This window comes from Epinephelus moara, chromosome 18 (assembly GCF_006386435.1).
Source record: "Epinephelus moara isolate mb chromosome 18, YSFRI_EMoa_1.0, whole genome shotgun sequence".
Taxonomy (NCBI): domain Eukaryota; kingdom Metazoa; phylum Chordata; class Actinopteri; order Perciformes; family Serranidae; genus Epinephelus; species Epinephelus moara.
The window spans coordinates 36,516,010-36,538,364 of record NC_065523.1 but is presented as its reverse complement, the minus strand read 5'-3'; the positions used below and the strand labels follow the sequence as shown (position 1 = coordinate 36,538,364).

At 45.7% G+C, this 22,355-nt stretch overlaps 1 protein-coding gene across 3 annotated transcripts in view; it reads left to right on the top strand.

Annotated features, from left to right (window-relative positions):
- LOC126405299 (nucleosome-remodeling factor subunit BPTF-like) overlaps window positions 1–21,696 on the top strand; it is a 39,595-nt gene extending 17,899 nt beyond the window's left edge. For 2 of the 3 annotated variants that reach the window (XM_050068969.1, XM_050068967.1), the window contains 24 exons: window positions 485–837; window positions 1,024–1,155; window positions 1,370–1,499; window positions 3,192–3,327; window positions 3,427–3,732; window positions 3,828–5,406; window positions 5,680–5,804; window positions 6,094–6,222; window positions 6,347–6,497; window positions 6,616–6,739; window positions 7,720–7,972; window positions 9,005–9,138; window positions 9,236–9,350; window positions 9,459–9,673; window positions 9,795–10,824; window positions 12,454–13,994; window positions 14,080–14,162; window positions 14,457–14,682; window positions 14,800–15,314; window positions 16,721–16,897; window positions 16,996–17,188; window positions 17,501–17,585; window positions 17,927–18,113; window positions 20,815–21,696. In XM_050068969.1, the coding sequence (XP_049924926.1) occupies window positions 485–837; window positions 1,024–1,155; window positions 1,370–1,499; window positions 3,192–3,327; window positions 3,427–3,732; window positions 3,828–5,406; window positions 5,680–5,804; window positions 6,094–6,222; window positions 6,347–6,497; window positions 6,616–6,739; window positions 7,720–7,972; window positions 9,005–9,138; window positions 9,236–9,350; window positions 9,459–9,673; window positions 9,795–10,824; window positions 12,454–13,994; window positions 14,080–14,162; window positions 14,457–14,682; window positions 14,800–15,314; window positions 16,721–16,897; window positions 16,996–17,188; window positions 17,501–17,585; window positions 17,927–18,113; window positions 20,815–20,854 (7,959 nt within the window). In that variant the 3' untranslated portion in view covers window positions 20,855–21,696. Of the gene's footprint in view, window positions 1–484; window positions 838–1,023; window positions 1,156–1,369; window positions 1,500–3,191; window positions 3,328–3,426; window positions 3,733–3,827; window positions 5,407–5,679; window positions 5,805–6,093; window positions 6,223–6,346; window positions 6,498–6,615; window positions 6,740–7,719; window positions 7,973–9,004; window positions 9,139–9,235; window positions 9,351–9,458; window positions 9,674–9,794; window positions 10,825–12,453; window positions 13,995–14,079; window positions 14,163–14,456; window positions 14,683–14,799; window positions 15,315–16,720; window positions 16,898–16,995; window positions 17,189–17,500; window positions 17,586–17,926; window positions 18,114–19,984 lie in introns of all 3 variants that reach the window. The other variant, XM_050068968.1, reaches the window with a different exon arrangement.
- The last annotated feature ends 659 nt before the right edge of the window (window positions 21,697–22,355 follow it).

The following is a 22,355-nucleotide window of genomic DNA, read 5'->3' as shown; positions in this document are numbered from 1 at the left end:
TCAAGGTCACTGTCACCCCGTTCATGGCATTCTCTTGAATGTGATATCTGAAGACCACTTTAAGGGAAGTTTCTTCAAATTTGGCACAAATGTCCACTTCAAATCAAGGATGAACTGATTCAGTTTTGTTGGTCAAAGGTCAAGGTTATTGTGACTCACCTCCAGCTCATTCTCATGAATGTGATATCTCAAGAACGTCTCTCAGGGAATTTTGGAAAACTTTGGTACAAACGTCTCCTTGAAAGCAATGAACTGCGTAGAATTTCGTGGTCAAAGGGCAATGTTGCTGTGACCTTGCGTCCCTCTTATTCTCATGAAGGCAATATCTCATCCATACTTTCACAGACATGGATATAAACTAACATTCATGATAGTAATATTAATCTAGTATTGGAGCCACAAGCTGAGTGCATCCTGAATAAAGCAACTTACATTTTTAAGACTCATACTTAAGTTGAATGTCACGTTCCTTCTTATGTTCCAGTCATCTCCTGTACGCTCTGATGGCGAATCTTCACGTCTCAGCTTCTTCAAAAGGGACCTAGCAGTCAATCTGAACAACTTGTTCAAACTGGGTCAGGAGGGTAAATACAGGGTCTACCACAACCAGTACAGCACCAACGTCCTGGCCCTTAACAAGCACCAGCACCGAGAGGACCACGACAAGAGGCGCCACCTCTCCCACAAGTTCAGCTTGACCACTGCGGCAGAGTTCAAATGGAACGGCTCTATCTACGGTTCACGGAGCCTGACTGTCTCCACTCTGCGTCTCACCATCATCCAGTTGGAGACCAATGTCCCTGGACCATTTATGCATCCTAACTGGGCGTCGCACAGGTAAACCTCAGATCGAACTTATGTGAAGGCCTCAGGGAAATACATTGATGTTTCTCACGTGCAAAATATAATGATCCACTTTTACCTGGTGTGGGAGTTTCAAATATGATGAAGCTTTATGGAAGAAACATGCAGTTGTGCTGTGTTATCTGTTGTTTGATAGAGTTTGTCTCTTTTTTATTCCAGGACCAACTGGAACAAAGCAGTGCAGATGTGCAGTAAGGCCAGGGAATTTGCTTTGGCCTTGGCCATACTGGAGTGTGCCATCAAACCAGTGGTTATGCTGCCAGTGTGGAAAGATTCTCTTGGACACACAAGGTAAAGGAAAAACAAAATTAATTGTATGAACTGTATGGCAATCAAACAAATGTTGGCTACACACACTACTTGCACACACACTGCTTTCCAAAGGACTCAGGATCTGCGTCACTACACTTGAGATCGCTTCAATTCATTCAGAGTACACTTCTGTTGAGCAAACAAGAAACAGACTCAATAAGACTTCATAGCCTACTGTACTCTGTTGCTCCAGGCTACATCGTATGACGTCCATGGAGCGGGAGGATAAAGAGAAGGTGAAAAAGCGAGAGAAAAAGCTGGAGGATGAGGAGACACTGCAACAAGCCACCTGGGTGAAGTACACCATCCCCATCAAGCACCAGGTAAAACAACAGTGGCCTGAGAGAAGGTTTCACATCATACATACTGATCAAAAACAGTGCGTCCAAAAGTTTTTTTGTCTTAGGAGTCCCCACAGCTCCATCAGATTAGCCCAAGGAATGCTACCCATTCATCAATTAATTGATTAATTAATTGAAAGTGTATGTTGTTAGAGTATTCTTTTCACGCAGTCACTTATTTTAGCTATTTCAACTATTTAAGCTATTTATCCATTACTTTAACCTAACATTATATCTCTTAGCCATACATCCATTACTTTTAGCTATTTTAACCAATTTTCCATTACTTTTAGCTAACGTTAGCAACCGTTATCCATTACTTTTAGCTCTTTCAACTGTTTATCCATTACTTTTAGTTAACTATTTCAGCCATTTATTCATTACTTGTAGCTAGGGCTGCAACTAACGATTATTTTCATTGTCGACTAATCTGTCGATTATTTCTTCGATTAGTCAACTAATCATTTTATCGAAAAATGTGTATCTGTCTCTCCCAAACCCAAAAACTATGTCATCTAATGTCTTGTTTCGTACTCACACCCAAGGGTTTTAGTTGACCGTCATGGGAGAGTGTGTAAAGCTGACAATATTTGAACGTAAGAAGCTGCAATAAGAGTATTTTGGGTACTTTTATAGTACTTTTCTATGAAAAATGACTCAAACCGATTAGTCAACTACTAAAATAGTCACAGATTATTTTAATAGTCGATTAGTCATCTATTAGTCGACTAATCGTTGCAGCCCTACTTGTAGCTAACTTTAGCAGCAGTTTATCCATTACTTTTAGCTAACGTCAGCAGCAGTTTATCCATCACTTTTAGCTAACGTCAGTAGCAGTTTATTCATTACTTTTAGCTAACGTCAGCAACTGTTTATCCATAACTTTTAGCTGACTTTATCAACCATTTATTCAGATATTTTAGCGATCCTAAGCAACCGTTTATTCAGTTATTTTAGTTAACTTTAGCAACTATTTATGCATTACTTATAGTGAATTTTAGCAACCTCTTATCCACTAATTTTAGCTAACTTAAGTAACCATTTTTCCATTACATTTAGCTAACATTAGCAACCATTTATCCATTACTTTTCGCTAACATTAGCAACCATGTATCCATTACTTTTAGATAAATATTTCTGCCATTTATGCAATACTTTTAGTGAACTTTATTTCCATTATTTTTAACTTTTTCAACCATTTCTTCATTACTTTTGGCTAACTATTTCAGCTGTTTATCCCGTACTTTTACTGTTGCACTATTTTTTAGCATTTTTTTTCAAGCATTTATTCTTGTTTCCTGTTTAGGCCAAACTGTTAAAAAATAATTTTCACACACTCTCAATACAACTCATAGTGTTCAAATCACATATGTATATTTTTCAATGAGTTTAGCTAATCCACAATCTTTCCATGTTCCCCCTGACAACTGCACAAGTACCCCCTGGGGTTCAAGTACTCAATGGTTGGCAGTCACTGACCTTGTGCATTGAAAAGATTGAAGTAGTGGTATATTTGTATGGTGTTGACACATGGTGTGGGATTTTGGTCTTCATACTGTTAAAGAGCTCTAATATTTAAGGCTGCTCTACAGTTGATGCTGTTGATGTGTATAAATGTCTGAAATCATTATGGATATTCATCTGAAAGCTTCATTATTTTGTTTCCTCATCAAGGTGTGGAAGCAGAAGGGGGAGGAGTACAGAGTTACAGGGTATGGCGGCTGGAGCTGGGTCAGTAAGACTCATGTGCCGCGGTTTGTCCCAAAGCTTCCAGGAAACACAAATGTAAACTACCGCAAGGAGCTGGAGGGTAAGGGCTAAACTGGCAATGTTTCCTCAATAAATTCTCTTGCTGCTGCTGCTGACACTTTGGCTCATATCATACTTTTTTTTTTCACTGTCTTTATAGCTAAAATGAGGAAGGAAAATGCAGCAGCTTGCACTAATAAGCAGAAAAAATTGATGGAAACTGAGAAGCTGACTACTAAAAACACATCGGAAGAAGCAAATGAACAATCCATTAGTGCATCATCTGAGAGCACCTCATCAGAGGGCACCTCATCAGAGGGGGACAACAAACCTCAGACCTCCAAAGAAGAAGAAGAAAAACCCTCAGAGGAAGAGGAGCATGGAAAGAATGCTGAAGAAAAGAAAGAAGAAGAAAAAATGGAGGTTGACCCCTGCCCAGAAACTGCTGCTCCCAGTGACGAGAAAGGTAAATGTTTTAAATTAAATTTCCTCTCCTTGATTCTATTTGTGGACGGATATATGTTCCCATCATCCTCTGACCTCTGTGACTCTTTGTTATAGATAAAGCTGACAGCAAAGACCCTTCCTCACCTTCTGGGCAGCCTCTGAGGGAAGAACCAGTCCAGAAAGTTGAACAACCTACAAAGGAGGAGAGCACTGCATCCAAGCCCTACTATGATGTTGTTAATGTCAGCGAGGGCTTCCAGCTGCGGACGGCTTACAAAAAGAAGGTAAAGCCCTCCAAGCTGGATGGGCTTCTAGAGCGCCGGGTAAAACAGTTCACCTTGGAGGAGAAGCAGAGGCTGGAGCGGATGAGACAGGCATCCCTGCTGTCCAAAATGGTCGCCACGAAGCCTACACCCGGGGTTAAGACTGAAGGATCCGCATCAGTCAAACCGCAGCCTGCTGTGACCCAGTGTGTTAAAGAAGAGAAGGAGGAGAGCCTTCAAATGAAAGACCAAGTTGTTAAAAAGCTCGACTTTGAGCAGGAGGAGATGAAGATCAAAGACATCAAATCAGAAACCTTAGCACCCAACCACAGCAAGCAGACGGAGGTGAACGCTGTGCAGGGGAACTGTGGGGACTCTGTAGCTCACAAAGAAGTGAACGGAGGACCCCTCGCCACCGCAGAGCTCAACAGTATAAACAATTGTATATCAGATGCAATAGAAAGCAAAGAAAAAACACAGAACCCAGAGGTGGCTCGAGTGGGAGAGAACCCTAAGAAACGTGGGTATGAGGAAATAGAGCAAGGCAGTGAGCAGAGCATGGAGGTAGACCAAAGCAAGACCAGTGCGGTGCAGGTGAATGGGAAGACTGGGGATACCGCCCCTGCAGACTCAAACATCAACTCAGACCCAGCTGGTCGAGACCAAGGTGACATTAAAGAGCCTCAGAAAGAGCCTGTCAAGTCTCTGATGAATGGAAACCTCTCGCAAAATGATGTGTCCGACATATGTCACCCACCTCCCATGAAAGTCCCGAAATTAGAGAACCATGTGGCAGAGAAAGGAGACGCTCTCAGTAAGAATGTGGATGTAGCCATGGACAGTGAGGGGACAGTACCTGCTAAGCTTCCATCCTCAAACCCTTCTTGTCTGAATAGTAATAATACCAATAATAACAGTAGTAGCGAATGTTTGAAGACCTCCATAAACGTTACCACCGAGTCCCAGAATGCCCTGACAACTGACCTGTCCAGCAACATTAGTAAGTCTGATGCGACATCTCAAGCAGCAAGTAGCGCAGTCTCCTCTGTTACCACCACCGCCACCACTACCACCCCCCAGCCCAGCTCCAGGGCCCCTCAGAAGACTAAACTTCCAGTCACCGACACCAAGACGAGCACCTCCACCAGCTCCATGACGATCAGCAAAGAGTATTCCACCAAAGACAGAGTCAGCCTCCTCAGGTTCTCCAAATCCAAGAAGGCACGCTCGGGGACAGCCCTACCGTCCTACCGCAAGTTTGTCACAAAGAGCAGCAAGAAGAGCATCTTTATCCTGCCGAACGATGACCTGAAGAGAATGGCGAGGAGAGCAGGCATCAGAGAGGTGCCCATCTTCAACTACAACGCCAAGCCTGCACTGGATATATGGCCCTACCCTTCACCTCGGCCCACTTTTGGGATCACGTGGAGGTTGGTAACACATTTAGATTAGAGTTTGCATGTTCTCCCTGTGTCAGCGTGGTACTGAAGTATCGGTTCTCATTACAACCCTGATTAAGAGAGATGCTGTGCACATTTACGCGCAGGAAACAGCAGCATAAGGTCATTGATTATTTCAGAAGCTTAAAGTTTAGTTGTGTTTCCTCTGTCAAGTTTATAACTACAGTTTTTAGTTATGCTTCTTAAATGTCACTTGAGAATTAGCAGCTCATGGTTTATTTTTTATGACTGTGTCCCGTTCAGGTACCGTCTCCAGACCGTGAAGTCACTGGCTGGGGTCAGCCTGATGCTGAGGCTCCTGTGGGCCTGCCTGAGGTGGGACGACATGGCTGTTAAGCCCTCAGCTGCTGTAGGGACGACACGGAAAGGTGAGAAAGTGCTGAACGCTGACATCTTCACCTGTGCTAATCTTTCCTTCCTGTGAAGATCATTTTTGTGTGCAACGCAAAAGCAGTGAGCAAAACGCTTCACTCTGTCTGATTGGGGTGTGACACTGGTTTCTATTTTAGTTCAAACATGCAGCTTCTTATGTTATTGCTTCTGTTTCTGCCACCAAAAACCTTTATGTCTTCCTCCCAGTACATAGATGAGTGCTTGTAGTAATATGACAAATGATTACATTTAAATAATTGTGCTTATGTTTTATTCTTGCTGCAGAAACCACGGACACAGACATCACCACAACAGAGATCATAAAACGAAGAGACGTGGGGCCTTACGGCATCCGCTCAGAATACTGCATCAGGAAGATCATCTGTCCCCTTGGAAACAGAGACACCCCTAAAGGTAAGAGCTAAACATCAGAAACAATTGAGGATTTAGAATTTGAAGAATGATCAAGATTGATTGGTGGAGTTTAGGCAACTTTTTATAATAAATCTAAAGTTTGTTTCTCTCTACCCATGAGTAGAAACTCCCACTCCGCAGAGGAAAGGCCTGCGCTCAAGCGCCTTGAGGCCCAAGAAGCATGAACCAGCCAAGCTGACTGGACCAATCGCTGTGGAGACCTGGGTGCCTGAGGAGGACCTGGAGCTGTGGGAGATCAGGGCCTTTGCAGAAAGGTGAGAAACGCACAGCCAGCCTTCTGTAACCTGTGGCCCACATCAGTATTGTATCAGTGAACACTGAGTGATTTATTCAGACAGAGCACTGAGTCACCTGTTTAATCTTGTATTACAGAGTGGAGAGGGAGAAGTCACAGGGTATTGATCCCTCCAAGACCAGCAGTACTCTGAAGACAGCGGAGGATGTCAAGGCCCATTTGGAGAATCAGCTGAAACAGGCCAGACTGGCTGCCCAGCAGGTGGGAACACTGCACACACACACACACACACACACACACACACACAATTTTTCAGGCTAAAGGCAGATTTATACTTGTGCGGTGTGTCTATGTGGTGGTGTGTCTGTGTCACTCTGCAGTTACACCTCCTAAACACTAGTGGGCAGTAGATGTTTCTGTGAAGTGCTGTAAAGTTTAGTTGATCCAAAACACACATTAAACACACATTAAACATGGCTTAATAGAGACGATTTCAAACACAAGTACACAAATCAGCTTCACTATAACTCGCAGCATTCACAGACAAACACTTGTCTTTATCTGGACACATTTTCCCCACAAATACAACATGCTAACGTTATTAGCACAAGCCTATGGCATTTTACATTGTGCAAGTTAGCCTAGTGGCTAGCGAACTGTTCCTCTGCTCATATGAAGCCAGGATAAATCACACACAGGACTTAAAATGCTATTTTAGTGGAGGCTTTATTGTCTTCACAATTTATTGTTTCTTAACTGTGGAAAAAAAAAAGTTTTGTTTCCACTGAGGGAAATGGTTTCAGCTTACAGGAACAGACAGGAGGTCTGTATCACTGTGACGTATAGTTACATTTCTAGGGAGGTGCACGTCAGGCTATGGTGTAGGGTACAGTTAGTCAACGCAGAAGTATAATATAATGAGTGTCTCTCAACAGTAATGTCGTTTTTTGACAGAAAAAAAAACGGTCGCAACACTTTGCATTTATGTCGTACACCTGAAGAATTTTGTTATGTCATGGACACCTTCATATATTTTTGGCAATGTGATCTGGTAGTCACAGTGAGCCTTTCTGACACTTCTACTGGAGTTTTGTGTGTCTTGACGTTAGCAACATTGGGTCAGTGTGATCCAACTAATCAGATTGTCAAAACTGTTGTCAGACATCTGAGAATACCAAAAGTGCACTCAACAGGGAAAACACACTCTCTGTATGCTTAAAATTCAAACATATTTGTTACAGAAACGCCTTGAGCAGCAGAGACCGGGGACACCTGCCACCACTCCTACAGCCACCACCGCCGCCACCTCGGCCAGCACTCCCAGTACCCCCAGCACCCCAGTGTCCGCAGGCCAGAGGACCGGTCAGGTCACATCTGGAACTAAGATGGTTCTGGCCTCCAAACTGGGCTCTCCAGTCTCCTTCCAGCAGGACAAAAACTTCCACCAGTCTTTTGCATCCTGGGTCAAACAGGGTCAGACCAACAACAGCTCAGGTAAGATGACGAGGAGAGTTTGAATCATCTCTGAAATCCTGTGTGGAGTGGTGTGGAGTTGTGCGCGTTCTCATCCATCATGTTCTGTTAGTGGCAGGTAGACAAACAAATACTTTTTGAGCATTTTTTCATTTTTATTTTTCCTTATTTTTGAATCGTTGTTTGACCACCATGTCTTTGTAAGAAGTCGATCATTGGCATGACTTTCCACAGCTGTTCTTTTTTGTGTGTGTCAGTTTTCCACATTGGTAAATGTGCCAAAATGACTTTGTGGCTCGTGGTGTCCACTTTAAATCCTGTGGATTTTCAATTTGAGTCCTTTAAATCTTTAAGGGACACAAGACAGGCTGTCTATCATCAGAATTTAAACCCATGACTAAGCAATAATCTCAAATTCCCAAACTGTCAGCCCCTTTGTTGACTCAAACCTTGCGGTGGACACCACAGCCGTAGACTGGCTATCGTGGCAGCCCTTGTGGGTGTGCGTGACTGCAGGTGCCATGGTGTGTCTTGCAGCCTCCACTGGCATCACCACCTCAGAGCAAACCTTCCAGATCGCTGGCAGCCCAGTGACTGTGGCTGGCCAGGTCCTCGCCGCAAAACTCCCGCTCCCCGCTAACAGCAAGATTGTCACGCTCAACATGCCCACCACTCAAGGAGGTAGGGAGCACGAGTGTCATCCATTTCCGCTGGTTTGTGCCAACACTTGCCAAAATGGATGGAGGAGTGTCATGTGACAGGCAGAATCTGTCGGCACTGAGCATGGATGATTCCACACCTGTGTTTTTTATTTATATATTTTTACGGCCGAAAGTCAGATTGCATTTTTTTGTCTGAGCTTTTTTTTTTAATCTGAGTTGTGTATAAACTATTGTTATCCCATAAACAGAAGCTTTTCAGATGTTAGAGATCTCCCCGCCCCCCCGACACACACACACAGTGCATGCCACGCCGCCTCTGTACATCCTTGTACTTTTGCATGCATCCAATGCGTATTTGCCTCTTCCCTAATCTAATCGTGCTCATCAACAGGTGTAGTCCAGCAGAAAGTCCTGGGCATCTTCCCCTCTGGGCCCCCTGCGAACCTGAGGACATACAGCACACTACATCCTACAACTGGCAACATCAACCTCAGAGCCAGCACCTCCTCATCCACCCAGCAGCAGGTCTCGTGTCCTTCCTGTCCTTTAAAGTTTTTACTTGAAGCAAAGGCAAATATCAAGCACGATGACTGATGATTTTACCTTTGTCTTTGTGTTCCAGGCCGTTACAGCAGGAGGCCAAATCCAGCAAGTCACCACAATGAGCCAGTCATCGACCCCGGCTACCTCTGTGGGCGCAGCAGCAGTGGTCAGAAGTCCAGCGATGGCTCAACAAGGTGCTCTGTCACACTGATCATTTCTATTCATCAAATTAATGTCTTCAGCCTTTGTGGCTCGTGTCCTTATTAAAAAAAAAAAACTCACTCCGTCCTCGTCCCCTCCAGGCCAGCCTCAGCAGACTGTGATGCAGACGGGTCCTGGTTCCACACCTGTGCAGACAACCGCAGCTCAGAGAGCAGCAGTTCCTGCGCCGCCGCCTCACGCAGCCACCACAGCACCTGGAGCGGCACCTGGAGCTTCACCCCAGCCCAACAGACCACAGCAGGGTCAAGTTAAACTCACTATGGCACAGCTCATGCAGCTGACACAGGGTGCTCAGGTGAGGGCATGTTTCCTCTCTTTTCATCTCATCTTGAAGTACTTGTAAAGTTTGAATGTTGCTTTATAAAGCCAGAGTTATATCACTGAAGACAAGATTCCTTTTGTCTACATCTCTGCAGGGTGGAAACCCAGGTCTGACGGTGGTGATCCAGGGTCAGGGCCAGACCCAGGGACAGCTGCAAATCATCCCACAGGGTGTAACAGTCATCCCCAGTCCTGGTCAGCAGCTGATGCAGGCAGCCATGCCCAACGGCCAGGTCCAACGCTTCCTCTTCACTCCCATGCTCCCATCCTCATCAGCTCCAACTGCAGCGCCAGCTCAGACAGCTCAAACCCAAATGTCAATTCCAGCTCACGCCAGAGGCCCTGCACAAGTCCAGACAACACCCTCATCCCTCGCCCAAACCCAGATGACAGCCCCTGTACCCGCCCCAACACAGATGCCAAGTTTGGCCCCCACAGCTCCGGTGCAAACCCAAGTTGCAGCCGCGACCCCATTATCAGTCCCTGCACAATCTCAAATATCCACTCCTGTGCCTGCGCTGCCTCACGTCGCAGCCCAGGCCTCCACCCAGGTTTTATCCTCCACACCCACCTCTGTCCCTGCTCAACCCCAAGTGGCGAGATCTGTGCCTTCCCCAGCACAAAACGCAGGCCCAGCTATGTCTCAGACACAAGTCTTTGCCTCGGCCCCTGCACAGAACCCAGTCCCAGCCATGGTGCAAACCCAAGTCTCCACCCTTACCTCGGGCTCATTCACGACACAAACCCAAACTGCAGTGTCACTCCCTGTCCCAGGAAATATTACACCTCAAGTCCCAGTCCAGACACATCCCTTCAGCCCCGCCCCTGCTGTAGCCCCCGTCTCCGTCAAAGCTGCTGCTCAAGTCGCCGCCACAGCGGCCGCTACTAACTCGGCCCAGATGCCAGCTTCTGCCTCTCTTCCCTCACCTGTCCAAGTTCCAACACCTGCTCTCGCTCCCGTCTCTGCTCCCGTCATAGCTGTTGTGTCTACCCAGATTGCTGTCCCGTCTCCAGCCAAAGCCCTCACCCAAATCCAAGCCACGGCCCCCGTTCCCCGTCACGCTGCTGTGGCCAGTGCTGTTGTCACACCAGTCACAGCCACCTCTACAACACCTTCAGTGCCAGGTAACGAACCCACAGCCACACAGTAACACCATTCTCGTACTGTTGTGTGCACGTGCATGCAACGTCCAGCTGGCTTGAAACACTAGCCAGGGGACAGGTTTCAAGAGTTTGTGCTATAAAAGTGTGTAATGGTGTGAAAGGGTGTAAAATCTGTGACACTGTCAGTCATTGAGCTAGTTTCCTGTCTCTCTCAAGTAGCTTTCTGTCACTCACTCTACAGCAGGAAACAGCACTTCAAAAATATCTGTGCCGGAAATTCACTATACTAAAAAATAAAGGTTGTTTCTTTATAAACTGGACACGTTTGTGAGTCACTTGCGATCCATTCAGAATGGACCCATGACCCACTTTTGGACCATGACCCACCAGTTGCGAACCACTGTTTTAGAAGTCCTCCTTTGAAAGCAGAGTGGACACAGAAAGCCTTGAACAATTAAATGATTCTGCTGACCTACAAAATTAAATACTGTCACTCTGGACTTCTGTCCCTGTCTGGATTTTTTTTCCAGTGATCTGATTGGTCAGTGGTCGTTATGTTGACCGGATCTGATCCAATCCTCTGAAGTTAACCTGCTCCAGAGCAGATTAGCTGTCCAGCATAAATTACCATGGTGATTTGTCCTGTTAACCCCAAACCCTGCTTTGTAATAAAGGCCTCAGGAGCCAGATTATCTGTAGATGTCTCCCAGGGCTGGGCGTTATAACAACTGTGTACGATATATCGATATGTTTTTAAGCAAAATATTACTTCAGACAACACTGTTAACAAAATATAGGGTCAAGTTGCGTTACATAATGCGTATCAGTTTTCTTCTCTCCTCTCCCACTCTCACTCAGAGAGACACAGAGCTGCTCCTCTGTTTATTCTGTCTGTTAATGGTAAATGGACCTGCACTTATATAGCATCTTTCTAGTCATCCGACCACTCAAAGCACTGTTTACACAACCAGTCACATTCACCCATTCACACACTGGTGGCTGAGGTTACCACACACCACCACCTGCTGCTCAGTTTTTAACACAAACTGGGAACAGCCATCTTCTGTAAGTTGCCCAAGGTTACGTCGACATGCAGACTGGAGGAGCCGGGGACCGAACCGCTGATCTTCTGATTGGTGGATGACCCACTCTACCTCTGAGCCACAGACAGACATCGGTCTATATGTTGCACATGCTACGCTAAATCTTCTCCAGAGAGTGAGATGAATGAAATTAGCACACGTGAAATCCAGCACTGTGCTGCTAGTTTGTGTGTGAGGCGGATCACAGCATGTCACGTTGTTCTTCTTGGTGGTTGTAGTCTATTGTGTGGCATGGAGACAGCGCCGTGTCTCACTGACGCTCTTCATTTGACACGGGAGAGTCAGGGGGAGGTCTGCGAGCCAGGCTGCCACTAATGTTTCCTCATCTTATTCTTTGATAACTTAAAATCCAGACATTCAAAGACTAAAATTCCTCGTCTTGTTAAAAGATAGAGCTAAAAAAACAACAACCAATATGTGAAAAGTGATGACGTGACTTGAAACATGAAGAAAGTGGTCAGCTGGAAATATTTCATTGTGCGACTCTGTTCCAGTTTAGGTAATTTGTCTTTGGTTTGTAATGCTTTGCCTCTCCATCCTGTTGTAGCTCTGACGGAGCAGAAGGCAGCTCAGCCCCAGGTTTGGACTCCGGCGGCGTCCCAAGCTCAGACTCCAGTTCAGCTGGCTCAGCAGGCCGCCGCTCCCGCTCAGACACTGGCTCTGGCCCCTGTACCCGCCTCTGCATCAGTCTCCATACATTCACCTGTGACCCCTCTGCCTCAAGCATCTCTTCCTCCTCAAGCTCAAGGACAAGTCCAGCACCCCACCGTTGCATCCATGCAGCAGGTCTCTCAAATCCCAGTCTCACCAGTGCAGGTTCATATGGGATTACCAGTTTCTTCTGTTGTTACTACTGTCAGACCTCAGCTCCAGCCCCACACCCATACTCAGCTTCAACCCCAGCGTCAAGCCCAGATCCGTGCACAGATCCAGGTCCAGCCGTTTGGACAAGTGCAACAGATGCCACACATCCAGGCCCAAGCACAAGCCCAGAACCACCCCCAGGTCCGAGTCCAGTTTCAGCCACAAACACAGCAGCCACCCCAAACCCAAATACAGCCCCTTTCTCAAAATCAACCTCAGGTGCAGTTTCAGTCCCAAACCCAAAACCCAACCCTGCCCCAGCCCCAGGTCCAGGTCCAGGCTCAGCTCCAACCCAGGGTCCAACCTCAGTACCACCCCCAGGTACAAGCTTCATTTCAAACACAGGCTCAAACTCAACCTCAGGCTCAGCAACAGCCTCAGGTCCAACCTCAGCCCCAGGTTCAGTCTCAGGCCCAAACTCAGCTGCAGCCCCAGATCCAAACCCAGCTCCACCCCCAGGTTCAGGTGCAGTTCCAGCAACAGAGCCAGGTCCACCCGCAACCTCAGGCCCTGCAGCAACCCCAGGTCCAAACTCAAGTCCAAACCCAGCCCCAGTTCCAAGTCCAGTCACCACCGCGCCAAACTCAAGTCTCAACCCAGCCCCAGTTCCAAATCCAGTCACCGCAACGTCAAACTCAAGTCCAAACCCAGGCCCAGTTCACAGTCCAGTCACCGCAGCAGACCCAGGTCCAGCAGCAGCTTCAGGTTCAAGCCCAACCCCAAGTCCAAGCTAAGCTCCAAGTCCAGTTCCAGCCTCAGAACCAAACTCAAGTTCAAGGGCAGCCTCAGCTTCAGGTCCAGTCTCCAATCAGGCATCAGCTCATCACCGTTCCAGGCCTCCAGCAGCCAGTCCAGCTCCTCTCGGCTTTGCCACCCCACGTTGCTGCCCAGATCCAAGCCCAGATCCAGGCGCAGGCACAGCAGCAGGGCGGCACAGTCCCCCAGCAGATCAAACTGCAGCTGCCCATCCAGATCCAGCAGACAGGGGGGCAAATTCAGGCTCACCAGATCCAGAACATGGTGACCATACAGGCGCCAGCGAGCGTCCAGGAGCAGCTTCAGAGGATGCAACAACAGCAGCAACAACAACAGCAGCAGCAGCAACAACAACAGCAGCAGCAACTGCAACAAAAACCAAAGAAGAAGAAACACCATGAGGCTAAAAGGGAACAGAAAGAGCAGAATGTGCAGGCGGTCAGCCCCGGGGACGGCATCCAGAAACAGGTGTGTCTCAGTGAGAACAATCCACAGTGATTCATTTCTTACAGTGTGTTGAAACTGTAAATATTAACAGAGTGTTTGTTGTCAGGCGGTGGTGAAGCAGAACGCTACAGCAGAACAGCTGAAACAGAGGAAGACTCTGGCTGCAGCCGAGCGAGAGGAGAACCAGAGGTTTGGGCTTAATACTCATAAAATGGTGGATCTTTATGACATGTTGATATTTCCTTCCTGTGGGTTACAGGAGTGTTTTCATGGTGTTGACCGCATTTTCCTCCACTTTGGTTGTCCATGTGTCCTGATAACTAACCGGTTAATTAACCCGTAGACCAACACATATAACTGGTCAAAATTATTCTCAGTTTATAGTTGACATGTCTAATCATGATAAAAATGTTTGCTGAGTTTCTTCCTGATAACTCTGCCACCGTCTGAACAACAATGACTCTGCTGTCCTTGTGTTTTCAGAATGATCGTGTGCAACCAGGTAATGAAGTTCATCCTCGACAAAATCGAGAAGGACGAGAAGCAGGCAGCTAAGAAGAGAAAGAAGGAGGAGGTGGTGGAGCAGAAACGCTCCAAACAGAACGCCACCAAGCTGACGGCACTGCTGTACAAGCACAAGGAGCAGCTGAAGGCCGAGATCTTGAAGAAGAGGGCGCTGCTGGACAAGGAGCTGCAGCTGCAAGTACAGGTCAGCACACAGTCCGCCGTCATTGATATGGTTATGTATAGAGATAAGATTAATCAGTCTTTATCAGGTGTTAAATTCAGAGCAGAGATGGTAAACATTACGTTGTCTCCTTCTCAGGAGGAGCTGAGGCGGGACATCGCCAGGCTACAGAAAGAAAAGGAGAAAGCGAGAGCGGCCATCGCCCAAGCTAACGCAGCGACAGTCAAGGCAGCCTCTTCCCACTCCTCCCACCCCTCTCACTCTACACATTCCTCTCACAGCAGCCACACACCGACCTCATCGTCCTCATCCCATAAACGCAAGAGGGAAGAGGAGAGAGACAAAGACAGAAACAGAGACAGAGACAGGGACAGGCACCATCACGACAAGGACAAGAAGCGGGACAGGGATAAGGACCGGGACCGATACAGAGACCGAGATAAAGACAGAGACGGGGATCGAGAGAGGGAGAGAGACCGAGAACGGGACAGACATCGGGACAGAGAAAAGGACAAAGACAGGGACAGAGACAAGGACGGAGATTCCAGCTCATTGAAACACAAGAAGAAGAAGAAGCTGTCTTCTACCTCAAAGGATCACAAGAAGGACACCAAACTGTACTGTATCTGCAAAACAGCCTACGACGAGTCGAAGTAAGAGACTGTTGTGATGTTGTCATGGCGATTTAAAGGGATACTTTGAGATTTTGAAGCAGGGTTGTATGAAATATTTATCCATATTAGTGTATTACCGAAAGTAGATGGCGGTTGACACGCCCCCAGTTTGGAGAAGCAGGCAGGAGTACCAACATTAAAGCTAAGATACGTTCTGCTGCGGACGGGCAGCAACAAGACGTATTTTAGCCTCAAAATCAGCATCAGTTTAAGTGTATTATATTTAGAATATTTTATCACGTTACCATCAGACAGCTGTTTATAACGAGGAACTGAAGAGATGACTGAGAGTTACTTCCTCAAATGGGGGAGTTCAAGTATCTCTGGGTCTTGTTCAAATCATTAGTGAGGGTAGAATGGAGCGTGAGATGGATCAGTGATTTGTTGTGGCTTCTGCAGTGATGCAGGCACTGCGCTGGACCGTTGAGGTGAAGAGGGAGCTGAGCCGGAAGGCGAAGCTTTTCAATGTACTGGTCCATCTACGTCCCAACCCTCACCTATGGTCATGAGCTCTGGGTAGTGACTGAAAGAATGAGAGCGCCAGTACAAGTGGCCAAAATAAGTTTCCTCCGTGGTGTGGCTGGGCTCAGCCTTAGAGATAGGGTGAGGAGCTCGGATATCTGGAGGGAGCTCGGAGTAGAGCTGCTGCTCCTTCACGTCGAAAGGTGGTTGAGGTGGTTCGGGCATCTGATCAGGATCCTCCTGGGTGCCTCCTGTTTGAGGTGTTCCAGGCACGTTACTGGTAGGAGGCCCCGGGGCAGACCCAGAACACACTGGAAGGATTACATATCTCATCTGGCCTGGGAACACCTTGGGGTCCCCCAGGAGGAGCTGGAAAGTGTTGCTGGGGAGAGAGACGTCTGGGGTGCTTTGCTTGGCCTGCTGCCCCCGCGACCCGGCCCTGGATAAGCGGATGAAAATGGATGGATGGATGGATGTCTTGGAAAGTATTAAATTGCCTTAAATTCAGATTGGCTGGGTTAAGAATGTTTTTTAGTCATGTCACTGCGAGAATTTATGACGTTGGCTTTACAGCAAACATAGTTTAACAGGAAGGAAACTATCCGATAGAGGAACTGAAATGAATAACGGCTTTGGTTCGCCATCAGAAAGAGCTGTCTAACAGCAAGGCAAAGCGGTGAAAATAATTCTCAATATAGCGTACACTTAAACTGATACTGAGGTTTTTAGGTGGCCAAAATACATTTTGCTGCTGCCCCCGTCCACAGCATGTCACACTACAGACTGCTTCTCCAAACTTGGGCTGTGCTGACTGACATCCACTGTAGGTAATACACAGACTATGGGTACGTAACTCATGCAACCTCACCTCAAAACAGTCTGAACTCTCCCTTTAAGTGAATTTAACCATCTTCTCCTCTCAGGTTTTACATCGGGTGCGACTTGTGTTCCAACTGGTTCCACGGGGCGTGTGTCGGCATCACAGAGAAAGAGGCCAAGAAGTTGGAGGACTTTGTGTGTAATGACTGTAAACGTGGTCAGGAGGGAGCAAGCAATGAGGAGTTGTACTGCATCTGTCGGACGCCATACGACGAATCACAGTATGGCTCCTCATGTTACATCACTGTCGTCAGCTTTATACATACAGAGTCTTTAATTGGTGATACTTAACCACAATGTGTCCAATGTTCACCCACAGATTTTACATAGGCTGCGACCGCTGCCAGAACTGGTACCACGGGCGCTGTGTGGGCATCCTGCAGAGTGAGGCCAATCACATCGATGTGTACGTCTGCCCACAGTGTCAGTCAACAGAAGATGCTATGACAGTCCTCACGCCGCTCACCGACAAAGACTACGAGGGGTTGAAAAGAATATTACGCTCGTTACAGGTATGGGACCTGATTTTGTCAAGCTGTCTTTACTTATATTAATTAACATCGTTAAATATGAACTAAACAGGAATAAGAAGTGCTTTTTACAAGAGAGCTGAAAAAAAGAAGCAGTGATGAAATGACGAAATGTCACTCACTGCTCGTCCAGCACTCACTGTATTTCCTCATCAGCGGTGACACAGATAGAAGTCTGCACCTCATTTATCGTCCACAGAATGAGGCTGCACGCCGACAGTCTTTCTGGATTTTGGTATTACTGGTGCTCCATTTTAAAAATGAGTTGTGTAATCATTTGTTGTTTTTCAACAGTCTCACAAAATGGCGTGGCCTTTCCTCGAACCAGTGGATCCCCACGACGCACCAGATTATTATCGTGTAATCAAGGAGCCAATGGGTAAGAACCAGTCGTAAGGGGAACTAAAGTGTGAGCACATCCTGGAAAAAATACTCAGGTGCAAGACAAAAAATACTTCAGAGCAGGGCACAAAGGAGATCTGCACACTGACGGCTCCAAATAAATACTTTCAGAAGATCTTTTCAATCAAAACAAATTCAGTGCGAACAAATCACAGCAGTTGTTTTCTTTAACTCTAGAAAATGTCCACTGTGACACACCGTCTTGAAGCTGATGCAGTGATCCGGATAAAAACAGCTTTCCATGCTGTGTATTATAGTTTGTTATGCAGGAAATGTATTTTTCTTTTTTAAATCCCATCTTTCTCTGTCCCCTCGCAGACTTTTCCACAATGGAAACCCGTTTGCAAAAGCGACATTACCACAAGCTCACAGAGTTTGTGGCCGACGTGACCAAAATCTTTGACAACTGTCGCTACTACAACCCCAACGACACGCCCTTCTTTCAGTGTGCCGAGGTGCTCGAAGCCTTCTTTGTACAGAAGCTGAAAGGTTTCAAAGCGAGCAGGTAAGGTCAGGCGCTCCTGCCGCCGCTGCCGCTGCAGACTCTGAGGTTCCCACGTTTCTCTCTCCTTCTCCATGCTCATGTTTGCATGCTGTGAAACGTTGACTCCGCCCACGTCGGCTGTGATGTCAGTCTGTTCTTGGTTTATGCATTTATGCCATTCACTTTTTATTTTTCTCTGTACCACTGGCATGTGTAGTGAGTGTTATGTTGCAGTAGAAGATGCTGTGTAGACTTTAGTTTGCTTCAAACAGTCAGTGTGGCTCGGCCGGACTAAAACCAACAGAGCTGACAAACGTTAAGACATTACGTCTGATGTCTTGACAGAACTTCAGGAATACGTAACTCACAAAGTGATCATTTGTATGTCAGTTACTCATCGTGAGTTCACTTGAATTCATTAAAAAAAAGTCCTTTCTTCATGAAATCAACGTAAAGTCCAGTTCAGACCAAAGATTAATGACGAGACAAAATCGTTTTAGAACGTTGCAGAGAGACGTTGCAGCGGTGTGGACTCAGCCCTGACGGTGTGTCGGTGTCGGACGGTGGGTTGCTGCTGCTGCTCGCTCTATGTGCTTATGCCCCGCCCACACACACACACTCTCACTGACTGATTAATTGGCGCTGGTTATTTATATTATTGTGGCGTATTGATTATAAATACATTCCATCTGATTAGGGCTGGGCGATAAAACAATCTCGAAATGGGATCGCAATAAAATGTATGTCGATGATGATGATAAACTAAAGTCCATTTAACTGGATATGGATCGACCTAGATAGCTCCAACAGCGTGTCATGCAGCAGGAGTTAACATTTTTCACTGTAAAGTTTGAGCCGAGGTGAGGAGGAAGTGAAAGTGGTGTGGACATAATGAAAAGAGGGGGAAATGAGTGGAAGTGAAGCTGAAGAAGAGCTCGTGTCATCCTCATAAATGGATGAAGTTGTGGATAAAAAAAAGGTGACACAGCGTTAATAATATGGAGAAGGTTTGGCTACTTGAAAGTCGATGATGATGCACGGACGACGACGGTCCGCAAAATATGCCGTCTCTCTGTGCCAACCAGGACGGGAAACACAATCAATAGTCCTCTTTTGCTGCTGTAACCCCGTATGAGAAGCGATGGGAAAGGAGCAGAGATATAACAGACACAGTGTCGTACTTTCTAGCCAATGACATGGTGCCCATGAGCACCGTGGAGAAAGTGCGAGACTGCAGGTATGAGGCAGGGAATATTTTTGCCAGCTTTACGACGAGACGCTGGGAAGCTGGAAAATCATTTGGTCTTTTCAGTTGTCAGACATCATCAGGATACTTTTCAAACTCACAGCATTATCAAATTATATATTGTGATAAATATAGATATCGATCAATACGGGGAAAATTACCGTGATAATATTTTTTGCCATATCCCCCAGCCCTACACCTGATTTTGTCGCCGTTTCATCACTACAAATGCAGCTGTAGCCAGTGTCTCACTATCACCATCCTCGTTCAGATTTTAAGAAGCTACAAATTATATTCAGCCACAAAATAAACCTGAAAAGCTGCAAATCAGAAGAGAAGTACAGAGAGTTGTTGACTAGAGATGATACACCATCTCATCGTGGTGACTTGGTGTGAAGCGGCAGGTTTTTAGAGCGGTGCAGAACGGGACATTGCAGGTAGTCGCCTGTTTCGACTCATCTTGTGAATCTTTGGTCTGAACTTGGCTTCACACATGGTGATTCTTGTACAAAGGGTCATTTTGGGTGTGGTGTATTCTCTTAGCACTGTGTTACGTCTGTATCATGTGTCGTCTTTGCATTTGTGTCTGTTCACCTTTTGCTGCATGCCTTTGATTTATGCCATCCCATTTTCTTCTTTCTTACAGATTGTCAGATTCTTAAGTGGGCCAGTCTAGATGGAGTCTGGACTGAATGCTGGGGTCTCTAGTAGTAGTGTCATGGAAACTTTCTGTTTTCAGAGAAACAAAAAATCCATTAACACAAACACCAAATGTGCTTTCATGTAAATGCCACCGATTTAACATTTTTGGTCACCATTAAAATATTCAGTTGAGCCTCAGAACGGCAGCCATGTTGACACGAGGGACGTGCTTTCTTCTCACCTTAATCTGGCCTTTTTTGTTTTTTGGACAGCTCGGATGTTTTCAGTGGGATTTTAAATGCATTTTAGTTCCTAACTTGTATTTATTTTCTGTCATACATCTCAGTTGGATTGTTGATCTTACCAGATATAATAAAGAAAATATATAAAGCTGCATATTTTATTATATAGAAGATATTTATGAGAAGTTTTGTATGTTACATCCCTTTATGAGTTTGAGCTGGTTGTTCTGGTGGTCGTCTTGATTGCACATACTTTTACCATGTACAGTGGCTGTAAGATATATCTAACTGTGTGTTTGAATGTTTTAAATAATTATGAAACCAATCATTTTAGATAGTATTATTTTATGAGACTAAAATGTACTACACAGGGTGAGGGATCAGAGCTCGTCCCGTTCCTCGCCTCACACAGTAACCTCAGAGCGTAGTTGTGGACGTCAGTAACGTTAAAGGCATTCCCAGTACATTACACCAACATGGCTGCAGGACCCGTGCCGCCGACCCCTTTGCATCCTCTTGTGTCTGTTTGTCCAGATGTCACAACAATAATGCGAAGGGCTCTCAACTCTTCATCTCTCTCCGCATCCTGTAGGTCTCATAACAACAAGCTACAGTGTTCGTCAGCCTCTTAGAAAGCATCGCACATTGCTCAAACAAAATGCACTTGCCAAGAATATGGCTTTTCTGAACTGTAACTCTGTGACAGACTCTGCCTCATCTTGCGTTTTGGGATCGGCTCCTCCGGCTGTCGGTGCAGCCACCGCCGCCGCCGCTGCTGCTGCTTTGGCAGGACTGTTCAGGCAGAGCCGCCCTCTGCCCATTTCAGCTCTAAGGGACCTTTTTGGACCTGTCTTCATCAGTGGGACTGTACTGAGGAGCGACCGGAGCAACTGAGGCATTTCAGAAGAAAGTTTACCTCGGAGAAAAGACTCTTTAAGGAGCTCTCATATTTCCATGTTTATTTTTTGATCTCAGTCTTTTTATTTTTTATTTTTTTTCTCTGTTGTTCAAACTCCCTCAGGCCATCCTTGTGGTCACCATGTCTGATGAGAAATAGGAAATTGAATACTGACATATGGTGGCTGAGTTTCACTGAGCATCATGTATCAAGAGTTTTGTGTCTAAATTCAGATCTCACAGTGGAACGTTTCTTCTCCCATCTCCACCCATTGTTTAGTCTGAAGTGGCATGAGAGACAGTCGTACTAAATATCTGGACATCAGTAGTCTGCTTGGTTAAACTTCTATAACCTACTGAAAGTACAGTAATAAGCTATTGTAAATGATTGCTCTGCAGTAGTGACTGACCCAGAAGGATTAAACAGTGTATTTGAAGGTTCCTGCCCTGTTTGTAAAAAAAAACAAAAAAAAAACAATGTCAGATTTTGACTTTGATTATGATTTCTTTTTCTTTTTTTGTATTACTTCTGAAGAAATATTGATGTATATGGAACTTAATAAAATGGAAAAGACTGATTTATTTCTCTTGTTTTTATGTGGCTGACGGTGACGCACGGTTATCGTCTTTATCAGACTGTAGAGAGGTTTTTGTTACAGACAGATGTTTCCCCAACAGATTGAGAACTGTGATACAAAGCAGGAACAGATTGAAATAGATTAATTCTAATAAAAGATTAAGAGCTGATAAAACATTAAAAGAGTCCTCCAGTCCAGTGGCAGTGTTTCCGTTACAGACTCTTAAAAACTTGCAATTTATTAAGAAAAACATCTGAAATTGGAAATGTTGTTGGTCTTGATTTATGAATATATTTCCCTGTCAGATAAATGTTTTATTCATTATCTGTTATTGGATGTTTTTAAAATGTACTTATACTTCTTTACACACTTTATTTTGAGGTTATCCACAGTGGTTTTACTGGTCCGGCCCATTGGGATCAATTACGGCTGAATAAGGCCCATAAACTAAAATAGGTTTGACACCCCTGCTTTAGGAATACTGTGATGCACAAAAAAGAAAAATGTATCTTACTATATAATGATGAAAACTCTCTGTGTGTCTGTTCCACGTTTTTCTCCTCACTGACTTGGTCAATCCATGTGAAATTTGGCACAGTGGTAGAGGGTCATGGGAGGATGCCAATGAAGCAATATTACATCAATTGGCCAAAGGGGG